Source organism: Fistularia commersonii, chromosome 11 (assembly GCF_037954325.1).
Source record: "Fistularia commersonii isolate RoL2024-O1a breed Wild chromosome 11, RoL_Fcom_v1.0, whole genome shotgun sequence".
NCBI classification, from domain to species: domain Eukaryota; kingdom Metazoa; phylum Chordata; class Actinopteri; order Syngnathiformes; family Fistulariidae; genus Fistularia; species Fistularia commersonii.
The window spans coordinates 13475014-13493843 of record NC_141294.1 but is presented as its reverse complement, the minus strand read 5'-3'; the positions used below and the strand labels follow the sequence as shown (position 1 = coordinate 13493843).

General features: G+C 58.6%; 1 protein-coding gene across 3 annotated transcripts in view; it reads right to left on the bottom strand.

Moving 5' to 3' along the window:
• Positions 1–18830, bottom strand: part of LOC147229559 (cyclic AMP-responsive element-binding protein 5-like) — a 31581-nt gene extending 12751 nt beyond the window's left edge. Inside the window, exons 1-6 of one of the 3 annotated variants that reach the window (XM_086155892.1) lie at positions 18792–18830; positions 11600–11677; positions 11343–11436; positions 10033–10154; positions 9063–9229; positions 835–961 (exon numbers count right to left, since the gene is read on the bottom strand). In XM_086155892.1, the coding sequence (XP_086012018.1) occupies positions 835–961; positions 9063–9229; positions 10033–10154; positions 11343–11436; positions 11600–11653 (564 nt within the window). In that variant the 5' untranslated portion in view covers positions 11654–11677; positions 18792–18830. Of the gene's footprint in view, positions 1–834; positions 962–9062; positions 9230–10032; positions 10155–11342; positions 11437–11599; positions 11678–12107; positions 12152–16620; positions 16663–18791 lie in introns of those variants that run through there. The other 2 variants (XM_086155893.1, XM_086155894.1) reach the window with 2 other exon arrangements.

Here is an 18830-nt window from a genome sequence, read left to right as displayed (position 1 = left end):
GAAACCGTGTGTGTGTGTGTGTGTGTGTGTGTGTGAGCGCCGGGCAGACTCACACATCAAAAACAGCCCCGGCTGAATGCAGGGCTGCGATATGAGATTTTTTTGGTCATACAAATTAGGGGTTAAAGCGGGGTCTGCGGGACGCCGCTTTCCCTGCACCACCATCTGCCGCGGCCCGGGACCCGCCAGGGATCAGCTGAGCGAGGGGTCGGGGGTCGTCGGAGCGGCGGAGAACCCGTCTTCCGCACATGCGTGTGTGTGTGTGTGTGTGTGTGTGCGCGTGAGATGTTTTGGCCTCCCGGCTGCTAAAGTGTGGGTGGTGTGTCGGTCTCTGTGGAGCGAGGCCTCCATTTCCAGCGCCCCCGCCTGACCCCCACCCTCCGCCCCGCACCCACCCTCCTCCGCAGGGACCCGGGCCTGGAACCTGCCGCCTTAATTGCACTAAGTGTGTTTTGTGTAAAAATATCACCCTAACCTGCACCCCTTTCCTGAACCGTCAATCTTCCCGCTGAAAATCGCTTAGCTCTTAATTTAATAAACATGGGAGTTTTTTTTCCCGGTCCCGTCAACACGGGCCGTCTTGTGTTACAATGAGAACACGTGTCGTGTCATTAGAATCCTGATACCGGGAGCTTTTTCCTCCCTTGTTATCGTCCCGGCTCTCCCGTTGCCGTTCCACTAAATCTTCCCGGCTTAACGACAACGCGGCCCGTGTTCGGGACCCGCGGCCCGGTTCCCTCGTGCCGCGGGAGACGGCGTCCCCGATAAGCTCCGGGAGGCCCTTCGTCCACGTCTGCGTGCACGTGTCCTCTGTGGGCCATTGTGTGTACTCACGGGCATCAGCACGGCCGAGGAGCCGGGCATGGTGGGGTCTGGAAGGGTTCCAGGCATGGAGGCTGGCAGAGGCTGTCTCTGTCTGTTTCGTAGGTGCAGCAGCGAAGACAGGGAGCCGGGGACGGGCCTGGGAGGACACACACACACACACACACACACACACAGACGTTCAGGATTTGTCTGGATAATCTGAGATTGTTTGGCTTCGCGTTGTCATCTGACAGCCGCTGTGACCGAGCTGCGGTCTGAAAGATCTGCGCTTGTATTTGGTCTCCAAGTCCTCCAAGGTGTGTGTTCTGAGGCGTCCGGCGCCGCTCCATGGAAGGAAAGTCGGCGGCGGCCACGTTTTCATTTGTTTATAAATGAGCTCTGAATTCAGGGGAGGTTCATCAAAAGCAATAAATGTCAAAGCCAAAGTCTGATTTCTGCAGTTTTCAGCACTAATCACGGCTGCTTTGCTCCGTTGTCACGGCGAGACTGTAAATAAACGAATATAAGTGGGCACATTTTTTCCCCTTCATGGGCACTAAAATACCAAATTTTCATCTGAGGCTTTTTGAGAGGCGTGTTCGCCGTATCGCTGGTCCCGGCTCCGTCCCGCCGCCTCGGCCCGCGGCTGCGACGTCCAGCCGTGATCCCCCGCCGCTGTGAGCTGGAGATGTCAAACAGGCGTGCGGCGTCATCTAATCGATCATATCGACAGGCGCAAAACAAAGGAACCGAGCTCGGAATACGTCCGATGTCACGCACCATTTACATGACGCCAGGGCCGAGCAGAGGATCCAAGAACGACGTTTGAGACGGAAACCACCATCGTGGGAATCTCCGGCGTCTCCCGCCGCCATCCGACCGTCAGAGCGCCGCTGGGATCGGCGGCTAAAGTGAGGAAAGCGCCCGCTTTCGCTCCGTGATCTTTTAATAACTGGTATCTGCAGCCGTCAATAATTCCCCAGTTATCGGCGTCGCCGGCATGAATGCCGCCTCTTGTGGGTCAATACGGCTCGATTTCCCGGAGCATTTAGGAATTAGTGCAAACAAGGAGCGTTTAGGCCGGCCGCCTTCAGCGGCTTGATGTGATCGATTGACCACACCGGAGGCCGGATTACGGTAATAGCCGGCGGTGACGGAGCGACGGGGGTGCCGGGGTGCACGGCGGCAAATGGCAGCCCACCTGAATAAATACCTGTATTTTTCTAGACCTAAATATCCGCATTTAGGCTCCAGACATTTTGGATTGCTCTGCACACACGCGGGGCCATTAGCGCCCGACCGCGTGTCATTCCTGTCCGACATCCCAATTTATCACTCTCATTTAACAGCTCCTATGACATCCCGGCAAAGCGGCGAATCCAAACATTTCCATTTGGGAAAAGTCATGAAAGTACAATGAGGTCCGCAGCGACGCGGCTGAAGGCCGCCTCCCCCCGCCAGCGTTTGGCCGGGGGAATGAAAACAAGGCGGCGGCGGCGGCGGCGGCGCTGCCGATTTTGTTGGCTGTTTGTTCGAATTTCTATAGGTTTGCTTGACCCTGTTTGTTTTCTGCACTTTTTCAAAAGGGGGTATTCCGGCCGCTGCCGTGCAACCCCTCTAACTCCAGGTTATCTGCCGCACTTCGCCTGGCGTCTTCCTGAATACATTGCTGTGTTCTGAGTTTCGCCCGTGACCGTAAACATCCACGTAGCCCAACCTTTTACACGCCGCAAATCAAATAAGCTCAGTTAAATCTCCATGTAGCCGAACAAACCATGAAGCAGAAAGATAAACTCAATAAAATCAAAAATAGGTTGCGGAATTGATCGCAAGTGAAGTCATTTTTTGGTTCTTAATGAAAAACAATGAGCACTTGCCCACGAAGCTTCGCCGAAAGAGGGAAACACCTCACAAACTCATTAGCGGCCGATCCATTAAAAGCCACAAAGGCAGTCAAATCCACCTCGACGAGCGGCGCGTCGGACGATCCGCGCCGCCGCTCGCGGTCCGACGGGACGAGGGAATATCATGCGCAAACACACGGACGTCAATAACCTGACAGAGGCCGGAAGGCGGCGGGCGCCGGACGGCTTTTACTGTCTGCACAAAGAAAAGCACCTTTGGAGGCGCCGCTTGTTGCCGGGGGGTCGCGGGGGTCGGGGGTCGCGGGGGTCCCTGCTTGTTTAGCGGGAAGAAGAAAGAATCACTGCGCTGACAGCACTTCCTCTGGACGCTCGGATTGAGTCGAGCCAAGACAATCACAATCCGACTGCCGCCGCTAACGACGACGACACGGCGCACTTCACTGGAAACATTATATTAAAAATGCCCAGACGGCTCAGTCAACGCACCAAACAATCTTGATAGTGTGATTTGTGCGGCCGCCACGCGGGGATCGTTTATCAGAGCCGGCCCTGACATATTTTTCCATTCATCAAATAATTGCAGCTCCTGCAATCTGGATATTACACTCGCCCCCCGATCCCGACCGTGGTTTCGATTAGACGCGGCGGTTTCACATAAAGTCGCCGCAGATGGAGATTCTGCTCCGAGTCAAGTAAGAACAGGGCGACATTTCTTCCCGTGCAAAGGAGCGAGGCGTTGAGCGCTTGCAGAGGATTGGGCATAGCTAGTTTCGGATTGGTGCAGGATCGCTGCCGTGTCATCCAGCCGCCACGCATGAAACTCGATTCTTGTTAGAAAATGGTGAATTTAGACTTGCAATTACAGGGAGGGTGTGAGAGAGCTAGTTTAACATTTCTTATGAGATGCCTTCCAGTCGCCGTGTGTGTGTGTGTGTGTGTGTGTAGGGGCTAATGACAGCCTGTGGTTCTGCTGAGGGGATTGATAACAGCCCGGGCTCCGGGCCCCGGGCCCCGGGCCCCGGGGGAGAGCAGGTAGACTCTCGGCAGTCCTGACCTGGCGCTCTCACATTACCGAGCGCCTCCCTCGGAGCTCGGAGCCCGGCGCCCCTCCCCCCCCCCGGCCGGGACCCCCCCCGCCCCCCCCCCCCCCCCCCCCCCCCCCCCGCCCACCTTGGCTCCGCCATGACATCACTGCCAGGCCCTCTTCCCTCGCAGCGTCCCTGTCCTGCCCGGGGTTATATTTCCCCGCCTCTGACAGGCGCTCATTGTGCCGGCGCTGGCGGCGCGAGCGAGGAGCCGACGAGCCCGGCGCTCGGAGGGCACACTGAGCCCCAGTGTCCCGCGGCCCCGACGCCGGCTCCGGGACGGGGACTTTAACACAAGGGGGGGTTGGCCGGCGTCCAGGAGGAGAGAGAGAGCGAGAGAGAGAGGGAGAAAGAAAGAAAGCAGTCTGTCCACTGACTCATATCCTTCCCTTTCGGAGTCTGCTCCAGCGATGATGTAATGCTGTTGGCTTGCGTCCCTCCCCCACCCTCCGCCTGCCCACCCCCAGATTTCGGTCCCTCCCTCCCCCCGCCGCCGCCGCCGCCCCCCCGCTCCGGCATCGGCGGGTGAAGTCACCGCGAGCTCGGGGTAGACACAGCAGCTAAAAACTTTTGAACGTAACCAAAACAGCCCGGGGCCAAGTTCCAGACGCTCGGGAGACGGTGGTGCTGTCGCCATGGGAACGGAGGTAAACACAGCGAGAAACAAGGGCCTCAAACAGCTTGCAGCTGCCTGGCTCTCTGAGTAAACACTGCACAGGACCTGCCCCTGATTTACTGCCTTTAATCACTGGTGGGAGGAGAGTGCCATGGGGTTTGGACGGAGGAAATAATACGAATCTGATCAAATAAATCAGCCCTAATGGGTTACGACACCGGCTGACTTTTATTAGAGGGCTAGAGGAAGGGATGTGCGCGGAGGGCGCTGCGCCGCGGGGGATCCTGGACGGGGCGTCTTCGCGTTCGACCGTCGTCGGGAAGCGGCAAAGCGTCGCCGTAGGCCTTCACCGCCCGGCTCCGGTTCCTCACGACACGGGAGAACCCCATCTACGGCGGCGGCGGCCCGGTTACAGCGGCGGCCTCGCCTCCGCGGCACCCGACCGCCGCCGAGCCACTTTTGCTTTCGCCGATAGCCTCATTTCTAAGACCCGCGGGTTCGGCGGCCTTCCGGCCGGGGAGCTTCCTCCAATCCCGGTCGGGTTCGGTTGTCGGTCTTCCCTTTCCTCTCATAACGTTGAGGCGTCTGTTTTCCCCCGCGCTTCCTTTCCCCCGCTGACATCGACCAACGCTTCCATCCAAACATGATCTATATTTTCCTCTCCTTGCGCAAACCAGCCTCTCACCCTCCGCCGCGCCGGAGAGCCGGTGGCCTCGGCATCCCAAGCCTCACCTCTCCGTCCGCAAATCCTTCATTTCCTCCCCTCCGTCTACTTCCTGCCCCCCTCGTCCTCTCCTCCGTCCACCTCTGATCCCTTTCTTCCTCTCCTCCGTCTACCTCCGATCCCCCTTTCTCCCCGCTTCCCCGGCGCCGCGAGGCATGTCGCTGTGTGCGTTAGCGGTGCAGGAGCCTGCATGTGTGGTGGCCCCGGGGCAGGGATGACACAGCCCCGCTGGAATGAGAGGGAACAGAGTCAGGGCGTTCCTCCGCAAACGCACTATTAAACCCACGGCAGTACACAATGAGCTCATCTTAATTCAGGTCAGATGTACATCCTGCATTCGCCTGCTTTTTTCTCGCTCTTTATGTTGTTCTGGCCGTTGCCCTACCGTTCACACCTGCAACGCGCACGGTGCACGGTGCACCCTATCGCTCGTACCTCCCTGCGAAGAAATGTATTGGTCGAGTCGCGACACGAGGGCAGCGGGGGCGTTCTGGAGGGTCCGGCTCTAAGGACGGAGCTCCCGACGACCCGCGGCTCTCAATGCTGGGAGATGTTTTGCTTCAACGCTTCGATCTGCGAGGTCAAGGTTTGGTTTGCAGAAAAAAAACACACCACAAGTGTCGCTGCTCTTCTCGCCCGCGGCAGGACAAATACTTCTCCTACGGTGAGAACGGGCGCCGTGGAACCCGACCCCCCCCCGGAGAGACAGGAACCGACGGGGGACCGACGGGGAGCCGAGGAAGCCCGAGGTGGAACCCGGGGTTCACGGTGCAGGATTTGTCCATTTTTTTGGACAAACGTTAAAACGTTAAAAGTTTGCGTCAGCCAGTAGCTCGGAAGAATCATCGGGCCGCAGGTCACGCTGACTCATCTCTGCCCGGCGATGGTTTTGCTGTGCGTTCACAAGTTTCAGGAGCCAGACTGCACCCTTCCTCTTGAACCGCCGCCGCCGTCGACGGCGAGAGAAAGAGGGTTGCTGAAACCGAGGTGTGAAAAAGACTGCACGTCTCATGCGCAGGAGAGGAACAAACCTGCACATTGACTTCCTCCAACATGCGCGAGGCCGAGCGCCGGAGACGCACGCGGAAACGCTAGGATGCAAACCGTTTGAGAAACAACAACGGGGGGACGACGACTATAAAACAACTCCGACACGCTTGGAGAAGGAAAACCACCCGAACCCCAAAACGACGGGACCGAGCGGCCGGCCTTCACGGGAAAAGCCCGACGGAGGCGTTTAAACACCAGAGCCTCGTAAATTGACGCCAAGACGCCGCGTCCGCCGCGCGATATCGGCCGGCCAGGCCCAGCTGCGCTCGGCCCGATCGGGCTACGTCATGGAAACGGCCGGACCCGACGTCTCGGAGGAGCCGGAACGGAGGAATGTCGTTTTAATGCCTGGTGCCCACACCCATCTCCCCGCGAGTGAAACAAAATCGAGGTTTACGCAGAATGTTGTATCTCACATGGTTGACTAGTAATGTCCAACACATTTAACTCTGACATAACTCAGCGCCAGATGTTTATCGTTGAAAAGCCCAGAGCGTTCGAGACGCGTTGGATGGCGCTCTCCTTTGTATGATAATGATAGCCGTGACATTAAGATCCGCTGGCTGTTTCTTGCCTGCTTTTGACGCTGGTTTGTGTCAGAGCGACTCCCCGAAGACTTTGTTTCGGGACTCGGAGCCGGAGAGGAAAAACAACAGAGCGAGGGGTGGAGAGGTGGAGAGGTGGAGAGGTGGAGAGATCGAGAGGTCCTCGGGTTTCACAGCTGCAGGCGCAGCTCAACTCTAAAGTAAATGGAGTTGAGGAAAGCCAATCCTAATTGATTCCAAGCCTCAAAGCTCTTTAGTAAACATTGTGGAGCAATGAAAATGACTTGTTATCCTAATTCATTGAACGCTCACGCTGTGTGTTCAAGAGGGCCGGCAAACAATAGCAGGAAGCAGATGAAGCCGCCACCATCCTGCCACTTTATTAGGGACACCTCGGACACGCGGGAGCGTCCGTTTGCAGCCGCGTTAGCTTTTCATTTGTCAGGGGTTTTCTAACGCTACGACTCCTTTCTCTGACGTTTCCCTTTTGGTTCAAATGAGCAGTGATGGATAACGGCGTCCGTGCAAAGGGACGCCCGCTTTGTTTGTCCGGTGTTGTTAACTAGAGGGCATATTTCCAGTTTGGAGATGGGCCTGAAATTCTGGCCTTCTGATTAACACGCACCGGGAGGCGGGTAATATTAAAAACACCTTTCGATATAATTCAATCCGGCCCAATTAAGACCCACCGAAACACGACGTCCGATCCTTCTCGTTCTGCCGACGTCAAATGAAATTATAAGCTTCGTAAAAGCGCAGCCGCAGCACCGGCTACGGTACGTTTTACAGGTGTCCCTAATGAAGCGACCGCGGAGTGTGTGTTCTCTGCGGAGCACCGTGAAGTGTGTAACGATCGTTGCAGGCCTGCCGCGGTCACACACACACACACACACACACACACACACAGATCTTTCCATCCTCGGCAGGCACGGTGTTTCCCGGGCCATCATAAACGCTGGTCCTTTCCACGCGATGTGAAAAAGCCTCGGTCTCTCCGGCTTCACGCTGAAGCTGCAAGCAAACCGTTCAACACACCAGGTGCTCCTGCAACCCCTGCGCCGTGACGGGACGGGTCACGGGGAACTCTTTCCGCGACCCCGACCGGCTGTTACAGCTCCCTGAGCCTGGACGGAGCGTCCAGCGGCGCGTGTGCGCAGGAAGTTCCTGCGGCGAGCGTCCGTGCACGGAGCCTTTGGTTCGCACTAATGTTTTCCTGTGGAGGGCCGGCCTCTCGGCGGAGGGGTTTCCTTAATCTGTTTCCCGCTGATGCAAACTTTTCCGCAGCCCTTCCTCTCCGACGCCAACCTACTCCTGTGATTGGCCGGCTAGATTTCCCCCCCGTGCTGACGGACGATGCCTCTGCAGCTTCGGCCGCACGGAAGCGGCGTCTCGGCGTGCGGGAAGCGGCGAGCTGCGAGCTGCGAGCCAGGTAAACTCAGGTGAAGGCTGTCTTACGGGCAGTGATTGCCGCTCCTCCGGCGGGATGAAATTCCATCCCCGTCCTTGACAAAGGGCCGCCCGGGTGTCACCGATGCGCCTCCCATCCAATATTCACAAGCTCCTCCAGCTGTAAATCTACACAGGACGACCTGGACGCGGCGCGGGCCGCACGGCGAGCCGTCTCCGTGTCCAACAAGCCCGGCGCAGGCTCCGTTTACGCCCGGCGGCTTGGAGGGCGGCCGGGGTTAATGGGGGCAGGATGGAGGAGGGCGCCGGGGCGTCCCGGAGACAAGCCGTGTCCGTGGGGGTTATTATCACGGCTCGTCCTGCACAACGGCGAGGACGACGCGTCGCGTCGGAACGGAGCGAGATGCATCCGGAGCTCCGTCCCCTCGCCGATACGGAGCACGCCATTCTGATGGAAAGGTCTCCATGCGGCTCCTTCATCCTGTTCAAGGAGGAGGCGTCACAACAGACGGGCCTCTGTCATCGCCATTTGCCGCCAACACACACCTGTGGCGGCGGCAGCGATCGGAGACGCGGGAGCGTGTGATTCCGGCACAGTGTGAAGCGCGACATCGTCATAGAAACGCTGGCGGCGGTGACCTCGCGGTGTCCTCCGGGACCTTCTATGCCGTGTTCCGCCGCGCGACAAAGCCGAACGAGACGGCAAAACACGAGTTGCTCCGAGAGCAACGAAAGCCCGACGTGACCTCGAGCCGCGGGACGACACGCCGCCGCCTCCTCCTCCTCCTCCTCCTCCTCCTCCTCTTCCTCTTCCTCTTCCTCCTCCTCCTCCTCCTCCTCCTCCTCCTCCTCCTCTTCCTCTTCCTCCTCCTCCTCCTCCTCCTCCTCCTCCTCCTCCTCCTCCCCCCCCCCCGACGGACACAAAATAAAACTAAAAGCGTCGGCGGCCCCTCTGCCGGCGCTCACCCGATCTGCCTGTTGGTGGATGGAGCCTGGGTGATGACGGAGCTGGACTGCGGGGAGGGCAGGGCCTGCTGGATCACTATGCTGGTGTCGTGGTTGCCCATCCGCGAGTGGGGCTGCTGGTGCTGCTGGTGCTGGCCTTGGCCCGCCGGGCCGTGCAGGGAGATGTTCTGCAGAGGGACAGACCAAAGAAAGAGGATTTTTTGGGGAAGCTTTTTTTTTTTTTGCCAGCGCCGCCGCTGCAAAATAACAGTTTGGCCCCGGGCTCCAGAAGCTATGAGGTACTACGGGAACTGCAAACGTCTCGCGAGCGGAAACCGCCTCTTTTATTATTTACCCAGTAGAGAAGTTGGTTTACACCGCAGTAACATCTCGAGGCTCGTGTCGGTGGGTGTCGCGTTCACGGCTTCACCGCGTGCAAAGGAAACCAGCGGACAGAGCAGGAAACAAATCGATAGCTTCATATTCACACAGGAGCGCCCACATATAACTAACTCTGCGCCGCACCAGCACTCCTGCAAAGCCCCGACGGCTTCCTCCGAGAGACTGGCCTCACGCCGCCGCCGCCCGGCTCGGGTCGGCCGTCCTCCCGGGCCGGGCCGCGCGGCTGTGAGCAAAGCGTTGCGTCCGGGGCGGGTCTGAGCACGCCCGGGTATCCGCATCCCGATTCCCGAGCCTGGCATCTTTCCCGATGTGGATTTCAAGCGTGTGTTTTCCCTGCCGACTCCGGGGTCGCGGCGTCTGAGGAAACAGGACTCCCGCTCGGCGCCGGCCGGAGGGCCGTTTGAAGCTACAGGTGGAAAACCCGATCTGTCCTCGCCTCACCTGATGAATGTCCGCCCGCCAGCCCCGTCTGTCAGCGCCCACCGGAGCGCCGTTTTTGTTGCGTTCGGGCCCGTGAAGCTCCCGGAGCCCCACGGGGCCCGGACGCCTCGGATTCAGGTTCACGCTTTGTTCTCCGATCCCACCCTACCTGTTTGCTGTCCTCCTCCTCCTGGGCTTTGCAGAATTCCTGTTCGATGGAGCAGTCCAGCTCGCTGAACAGCCCCACCTCCTCGCAGTTCTTCAGGAAGCGCGTCGGCGTCGGCGTCTGGTCTGCAAAGGCACGGGCGGCCGAGGCCGAACACCATAGGGTTTATTATTCACCGTCTCGGCGCCGAGGAGAAACAAACGCGGCGGCGGGAGGCGCCCGCCAGCGGGAGGATTCCGCCGCTTCGTTTTCAATTAAAAAGCCAGTTTCTTGCCTTTATCTCAGTGAACTCGCTCCGCCGCCGATTCTCGCCTCGTTTGTTTGTAAAGCCGACAAACACCCGCAATCAACCGCGTGCTATTTACATTTACGGTCCATAAGTAAACAACATTACTCACGCCGCGCTCGGAAACGACGGCCACGACCCCTGACAGCTCGGCCTCGGCTGACGGAGTGCAGATCCCGCCTACCGGGCCGGGTCTCGTTCGCCGGAGTTCAACTTGACTTTGCGGGGGTGCGGAAGGATCGGGTTTCAGACGGTCCGAGGTGATTTTAGGATCGGGGTTGTTTCAAAGGCTGAAAGCGTACTTCATGCTCTGTTTATGCTTTCCGGCCGGACCGGGGGGGTCCGCCCGAACCCCCGCGCTGACCCGCGCGCCCAAAATACAGATTTATCCCCCGCAGTTTTGTTTTTCCTTCCCACTTTGGAAGGCCGGCAGTAAAACGAAGGCCGTCGCGAGGGAGCGGAGGTGTAACTTACAGCGGAGCGTCGGCGACCCCCTCGCTTCTCCCGCACCAAGACCCGACGCCCACCGGCTGACTGGCGGGCAGACGAGTGGAAGCGCCATGTTTAAATATTCACGGCGAGTTAAGAAGCCACGGCGGAAGAAGAGCGCGCACGGCCGTATTTCATAGCGGCGCCGCGTTCACGGCCCGATCGTGGAATTACACGCCTCCGGCTCGAGGTCTCTGAGAGAGAGGCGCTGTAAGTCAGACGGCGAGCGACACGGACACCTGGCCTAGAAAATCTGATCCTGCCGTCCGGCGGCGTGAATAATGAAGAGGACAATCTCGGCGGGCGGCGCCGTCCCGATATCTGCTACTTTCACATCTTCCGACGGCGAAGAACGCGCTCGTCTTCGGGCGCCTTCGGGTCTGACACGCATGCCGATACACGGCAACAAGACGCTCGTTCGCTCGCGCCCGGTTCAGCCCCGGACGAGCGCGTCACGTGACCCGCGGCGGCGGCGAGGACGGGCGCCGACACGCCGCCGAGAGGCAGATGTGTCTGAGCCTGAGTCCTCGGAACCCACCTGATAGCATGTTGTCGTTCTTTATGGAGGGGAACTTGAGCGTCATCTCATGCTTGTGTCGGTGGATCATCAGATGGTCTTCTGTGGGGAATCGCTGCCGCACGGCGGGAAACACATCGCACGCCCATCAGAACCCCAATTTGGAGACGCCTTCTTTACACTGTGTTTCTCTCAGCTCTTCTGTTTCTCCTCTCGCTGATTTACACTTCTTCATGTTACACACACACACACACACACACACACACACACACACTCACCTGAGAACAGCCAGGAGCACTGCACACGAACGGCCTTTCCTGGTCCGAGTTCATCACTCTGGCCAACTTCTCATTAAACTGTAAAGACAGGAGAGGCGGCGGAGGGAGGAGTGTGTGAGGAGAGTCTCCGCCAGGATCCCATGAACCCGACCCTCCGGGCCGCCGGGACCGGACGGCGGGTCCCGGACGAAAACGTACGGTCGGCGGGGATCCGGCGAAATCGTAACGTTTGACCCGAGACTAAAAACGGTGCATTCAAACGCACCAAAGGCAAAGTTGCCGTCGCCTCACGAGGAGCCGCTTTGGCCGAACGTGAGCCGGAGTCTGAGCTCCGCAGCCCGGCCCGGACCCACGCCGGAGATATACCGGGGAGTTTGGCCGGGCGGTGCCGACGGCCCGCCGAGCCCGGACTCCTCATCGGGGATCAAGAGAGGAAGGGCTTTTCGCCGGCACTGACTGGCGCCGATCGGCGTTGGTGCAGCTGTCAGGACGGCGGGAGGAGCCTCACCGCTGAACCCCGTCCCAAACACCGGGCTGGACTGGCGAGGAGCGCCGACGCCACGCACATTCTGGAGCGGATATTCCAGTTTCGTCTCCGATCCATCGGTCCGGAGGAGGAGGAGGAGGAGGAGGATGCGGCTTTCCTTCCTCCTCGTCCTCCGAGCTCCATACTTTGCTTTCTGGTCCACGTTAGCCGGAAACCCGATCCGAGCGGGAACGAAGCTGCTGCCGCCTCCTCGCGCCGCTTTTAGCAACAAGCCACCGGCTTGGACTTCTGGCACCGGAGGTGTAGCTTTCAATAAGGAGGGCCGAGGGGTCGTGAGGGATGAAGAGCAGAGCCGAGATAGAAAAGTTCTGGTCCGGCTGTCGGAGGCGGCGTCTCCCGGATCATCTGGCCGTCCTGCCGCTCTTCGCCAGTTCTCAAATTAAAAAATTAGACGGGACCAGCATCCTGTGTTTTACCGCTTGGCATGAGCGGAGGCCGCCGCCGCTCTGCAGGACAACATCATGTAGCTTTAAATTATACATTCTAGCTAAACCTAATCTAATCCCGGCCTTTTGAAAGATGGCGGCGGCGCAGACGCCACGGGCTCATCCGGCCGCCGCCGTGCGGAAGGAGGAGAGGAAGTGACGGCCGGACGCGGGGTTTCGTTCGCCGGAGGGTCACGTTTAAAAAACGGAGAGGCAAATTCAAACCCACCAGATGAGGGGGCCTTTAATTCAATGAGAAATGTGTTTACCAGCCAGCGCTGCCAAAAAGTGATCTTTGTAAGTTATTGCTCCCCACACGGCCAGGCAGAATGTCAAATTTGCAATAGCGCCAATTATAATTTGAAATGGTTTATAGAGGACGCCCCCCCAGACAGGAGGGATGTCTCCAGCGATCTGTTGAAAAAGGATAAAACCTACAAACTACCCGCCATAAAAATCAAAGTCCTTCAAATTCTGCGCGGACGGCGGCGTCCTTCCACTCACTTACAGAGATTAAAAGGTAGACGTGGTCGCTGACACAAAGGATGCTGGCCGGGCGGGCGGGCGGGCGGCGGGCGGCGGGCGGCGGGCCGGCGGCCGCGTTCGGCTCGAAACGTTTCTTCAAACGGGCCGACGGTGTGCATGGCAGGACATCAGAGGAGCGGCAGTAAAAATGACAGGTGCATTTTAACTGCTTCTCAAGATCAATCCAAGGCCAACGCCGTACCACTTAATGGCTTTCACGTGCACTTCCATCTATCGCCGCGTTTGAGGAATGCACGCTTTTCTGACAAACACAATTATGTGTATTAACAGTCAAGTTTTACAAGGCCGGCGTCCCGCTAATGGCCCAAGCCATACATGCTCTGCACTCGCGGAGATAAGATGTGGAAATGTGTTTAAAAGCTGCAGAAATGGGTTTTTCGCGGGATGTCAGGATCTCCGCCGGCATGGAGCGGCTGCGATGTGAAGTTAGCAGACGGCCGTGACGCTCCACGCAGCCGGGATGCGGAAACAATTTCATTCTTAACGTCGCACAACATGTTTTTCTCACCTAAACAAACCGGGTCCGTTTTTCGGCGTTTTCCGAAAACCATCTTTTCAGAAGGCGACGATGTGAGAAGTCAATCTGTGCGTTCAAGTGATGAGATGCAAACGGAGGAGAAGAAGGAAATTCCCACGGAAACGCGAGCAGCCGATAACGGGAGGCCCGATCGGCCCTCTCGGACATGTGGGTTCCGTCCCGGTCGGATCCCCTCGCCCTTCCTTCCTCCTGGACCTCTGCTCCTTCTTCCTGGTCCCGGGTACCGAGGTCGGCCCCGACCCGACAAAAGCCCGGACCGGGACCCGCATTTCCATGCACGCCTTTGACGCTCGTTGGCACGTGGCGTCGGCTAATGTGCAACATTTGGAGAACAACAACACGGGCCTCTGGCTTAGCGGGAACAAATCAGAAATATGATGATAAACAGGCAGTGTTTTCATAGCAGAGACCGCGCGGCGCCGACAGGAGCCCCGAACGGACAAATAACAAGGACGCCGAGGAGAACCCGACTTATCCGCATCTTCTCTCACCAAGCTGGGAGGCTGCGTTTCGCTCTGATATCACGACCGGCTGCATGACTTTGTTTATAATGGCGGCGCCCGCCCGCTGCCATGGCAACCACTGCCGACACCCTCAGAAATGATGAGGACGCACAGAGGATACGAAGGAGGACCGAAGCGAAGCCTATCTCCTCTCCTGGCTCTCCGGCTGCCGGGCCTCCAATCGGGGAAAACCGGAGTTTGCCTTTTTTTGTTTGTTTTCCGCAGAAACAAAGACACTCTGGACGCCGTCGCGCTCTCAGACGTGCAGCCTGGGTCTCCACCCCGCCAGGGAGGGGGTTTGACTCACCGACCATTTCGCATTGTGCAAATACAAAGAGGTCAAATTTGAACAAATGCAGCATCACGGAGGCCATCGCCGGGGTCATCGACCCCGCTCTCCTGAACATACAGGACAGAGTGGGGATGCGGAGATGAAAAGAAGTCATCATATTGCAGGGAGGAAGTGAAATAATTGATAAAAGCTAAATGTGATTTCCCTGCGTCTGAAGCGGATCCAGCGAGCGGCCGGCGGCTTCCGCTCGACCGGAGGACGCCGAAACCTCGAGGCGGCACCGCCGGCCCCCGACAAGGAGACTCCAAGACTCCGGAACCAGCAGCACTTGGCGGCGGATCCGCCAAAGTATCACCTTAGACACACGTGAATGGAAGCGTCAACAAGCGTCAACAAACAATCCGACCTCTGAGAAGCGCAGAGGTTTGGCGTCCCGCCGAACACCACGTGGGATGAGAGACGTTAGCCGCTCAGCGGGCGACACGCCGCCCACGGCTATGGAGGTTTGAAGCAATAATGGTCGCGCCGAACCGGTGGGGTCGTTCGGTGCAAATTCGGGGCGCCGGTCCGAAGGGACGCAGCACGCCACGCGGCTGGAGGACGAGAATGAAAGGAGGCCACGAGAAGAAAAAAACGGCAGCTGTTTGACAGCGCGAGCGAATCGCTCCGCCGCTGCCGATCGCAGAGCCGCTGCAACTTCCTCGGGTTGCGAAACCCCGAGCCGCTCGGCGGCCGCCTCGAGAAACCGACGTTGCATGACTGGTTAGACTTCCTCCTGCTGCGGTCTGAGGTTCCATCTCAGGGCAGGTGAGGATCTCGTGACTTCTCGAGCCCCGAAATGCACGGCCACATCGGCCGCGGGTGTGAATGGATTCTCATTTTTATCTTTTGTAACCACGACTATTCCTCTTTCATGCCACTTCTCTAGCGGGTGCCTTACTGACGGGCGGGCATCGCTTTCCTGCTACTTGATATCACGTCTGGGTTCTAAGTGTAAATTCCACCTTCGCTGTTCGCCTCTTTGCCTGAGATAATCATAACACATTGTATTTGAAAGCACCTCACACACACATATACACATCCACAAAATACACATTAAATGTGAAAAATGCTAACGCTCCGGAGACTTGGTTCTTTCTGCAGCTGATATGAAGCCGCCTCACGATCGTGACGGAGACCAGTTGGATCGACTGAGGGGGAAACAAAAATAATTACCGGGTATTTGTGTGTTTTTCATTCCTGAAGCCGTACTGCCGGGTCCTTCGTCCTCTCGCTCCAGATGTGACCCTCATTTTTTTTCTCTGTTAAAATCTGGAGACCGTTGACCAGGAGAGCTTAGGACCGGCGGACCTCGGCACCGGTCGCCTCTCTTCAGCTAACAGAGCGGACGGACGTCCGGGCCTCGTCCCGCCGGCTCCGCGGCAGACGCGGGGCGGGGCGGGACACGGACGCCTCTGGACCCGCAACCAGTCCTGGAGCAGGGCGGCAACAGGCTCCTTCACGGACCAACAATCACGGCGGGTGTGTGCCGTCCACGCGAACGACAGGTACCTGAATACGGACACGTATATTCAGGATATGCATCCCGCCGTCCTTCCATCGAAGGAGAGCCCGGGTCGCCCTGCCAGGCTGAGGGTTCGCCCAGGAGTCAGGGAGGGCAGAGAGTCAGGAGGAGCAGGACGCTGTGACAGGAGGGTTGCTTTCATACGCATCTGTTTAAAGTGAGCTATCAGGAGATCAACTCATCAGCCCGGCGCACCGACACGCATGTGTCTTTGCGTCGCCGCCGACCGATTTCAAGCGGGATATTTATTATTCCTTTGAGGCCCCCTCCCCGCCGCCCGTACGCCCGCGCTCAGGCGAACCAGAAACCTACGTCAGCACCACCTGTCATGTGTACGCGGAGCTCCACGCGCCGTCTTGTTTCCCAGGCGCAGACTGTTTCCTCAGGCCACGCCAGAACACTCAAATGTTATGCTAAGCGCCGCTGTTTTCCCAACAAGCCGCGCTTGGTGAGTGAGCCTGCAGAACAAGGTCTGGACAGGGTCTCTCTGTCAGAGAGGCCACGGGCCCCCGACCACCGGCCCCCGACCACCGGCCCCCGACCACCGGCCCCCGACCACCGGCCCCCCTCTGTCACCAGCCCCCTCCCGGAGCCTCGCCCGCTCACCTTTGACACGAACAAACCGGCGAGGTCAGGAGGACGCCGGCCGGTTTGGAGGCTGGATCGCCGGGAGGAAAGCGGCTTTCAGGCACGCAGAGAAAATCAGTGTGTCTGCGTCCCGAGAGCGGCGGCGGCAGCGGCGGCGGCGGCGGCGGAGAGGACGGGAGGTGAAGGCGGACAGCGGGGTGGGATCCATTACAACATGCATAATTTAAAGGCCGTCCTCCCGCTCCTCCGACCACTCCTGCTTATTCCGTCGGATTTACAGGGAAACTGGAACCAAATGAAACATTAAAAATTATCCATTAATTCTGCGCACGCCTCCCGTGAATTATCCGGCGGCGCTCACACTCCAGACCGCCGCCACCGCCGCCTCCACGCCCTCCGCCTCCGGGGGGGGCGCTCGGCTCTAATTTGATATATACCTTTGAGTTTAGCGGGGGAAATTTGGTTACGCTTTGCATTAAGTGTGTCCTGATGTGAGCGCGGGGAGGGCGGAGGGAAGGAAGGGGGGGTTTAGGGGTCACAGGGTTCCATTTCAAGAGGAACCCGTGCAGGAATTCTGCAGGTAAGAGCGCTTATTACAATTTCAACAACATAGTAAGAGGGGGGAGAGGGAATGGTGTGTGTGTGTGTGTGTGGGGGGGGGGTATATGGGGTTAATGCAAGTGAAAACATGCACAGCAATTCCACCCCCCCACCCCGAGCCCCCCCGAGCCCCCCCGAGCCCCCCCGGGCCTCTGACAGCACAAGTTCAAGGTGGGATAGCAGCGAGGCCCTCCGAGACCAGGTCTGCCCAGGATCAGCACTCTGTGAGTGTGTGTGTGTGTGTGTGTGTGTGTGTCAGTGCTCCACAGCTGTCAGTCAACACTCGCCCCCCCCAGCGTGAAAGCTCACAAACATGGCTGTTCTCCACCTCGGCCCTTCTTTTAAAAAGGATTTAGCAGATATTCGACTGGGCGTTACAAGAAGTGCCACGGAGGCAGACGGGGACAGACAGGGGGACCAGAGGACCAGGTCTGCCCGGGGGACCAGAAGACCAGGGGACCAGGGGACCAGGAGACCAGGGGACCAGGAGACCAGGGGATCAGGGGATCAGGGGATCAGGGACCGTTCGGGGCCCAGCAACAACAAATGGAACCCCGAGCGTCAGAAGCAGGGCCCGGGTCTGCTCAGCAGAAATTAGATCTGCGTTTGGGTTGTTAAACAACACGGACGGTTTATGAACGTCTCGCTGGCGCGGCTCGTTTTATGTCATTAATTTCTCATTTTTATTCCCCGTTCTCAAGACGTCCGCAAACAAAGCGCTCACTCGTTAAGATAATTAATAGGAGGGTGATTAAATCAGGATCCGATGATTGATTTTCCTCCGGTTCCACGTGAGCTGTCAACTTTTGTTCTGTCCGGGCGGCTTCGGGACGAAGCCTCGGCTCACCGAAGTCCGAGCCTGTTCTTCTCCGCTCGACAACAAAACCATGACACGACCCGACTTCCTCCGCTCGACTGGACGGCAGACACCGAAACAAGTGGTTCTTCCATAGATCAATACCTCCATAGACCGATAGACCGATAGATCGATAGATAGATCAGATAGATAGAGGCTCCATCCAATATGGACTGGCCTGCAGGATGACGTAATGTTGGTCAGCGCTGGGGGGGGGGGGGGGGGGTGAAGAGGAGCATCACTGTTTTGTTTCTCTGGCTCTTGTCAAAGTGGCGTCAAAGAAATGATGGATTCCCGCCGGCGGCGGGCACCGGCTCCGGTGGATCCCGGGACGGGACGCAGGCGCGGGGGGGCTGCACGGACACATGCACGTTCAACGGGCTGCAAAGCGGAGGGGGGGCGCGGTGGCCGGGGCGCCGGACCGATCCGTCCGCAAGCAGACACTTTGCTCAGCCTTCAACTTCACCGACGCCGGGGGGACGGACGCACCGCGGGTCCTACCGGGGGCACCGGGACCCCGGAGCCGCATGCATTTCAGGAGGGGAGCGGGGAGGGGGGGCGTACCGGACCGTCCCGGACAACAACGACCCGGGCAGATGCACGGAGAAAGAAGGAGAACCGCGGAGAAAAGTACCAGCGTCCCGTCCGTTCCCCGTCCGGTCCCCGTCCCGTCCCGTCCCGTCCCCCCTCCGGACCCGCAGGACGCGCTCGCACCGGCGGCCGCTGGACTCACCCGACGAGTGCAGAAAACGCGAAGCGGCTCCCTCGGAAG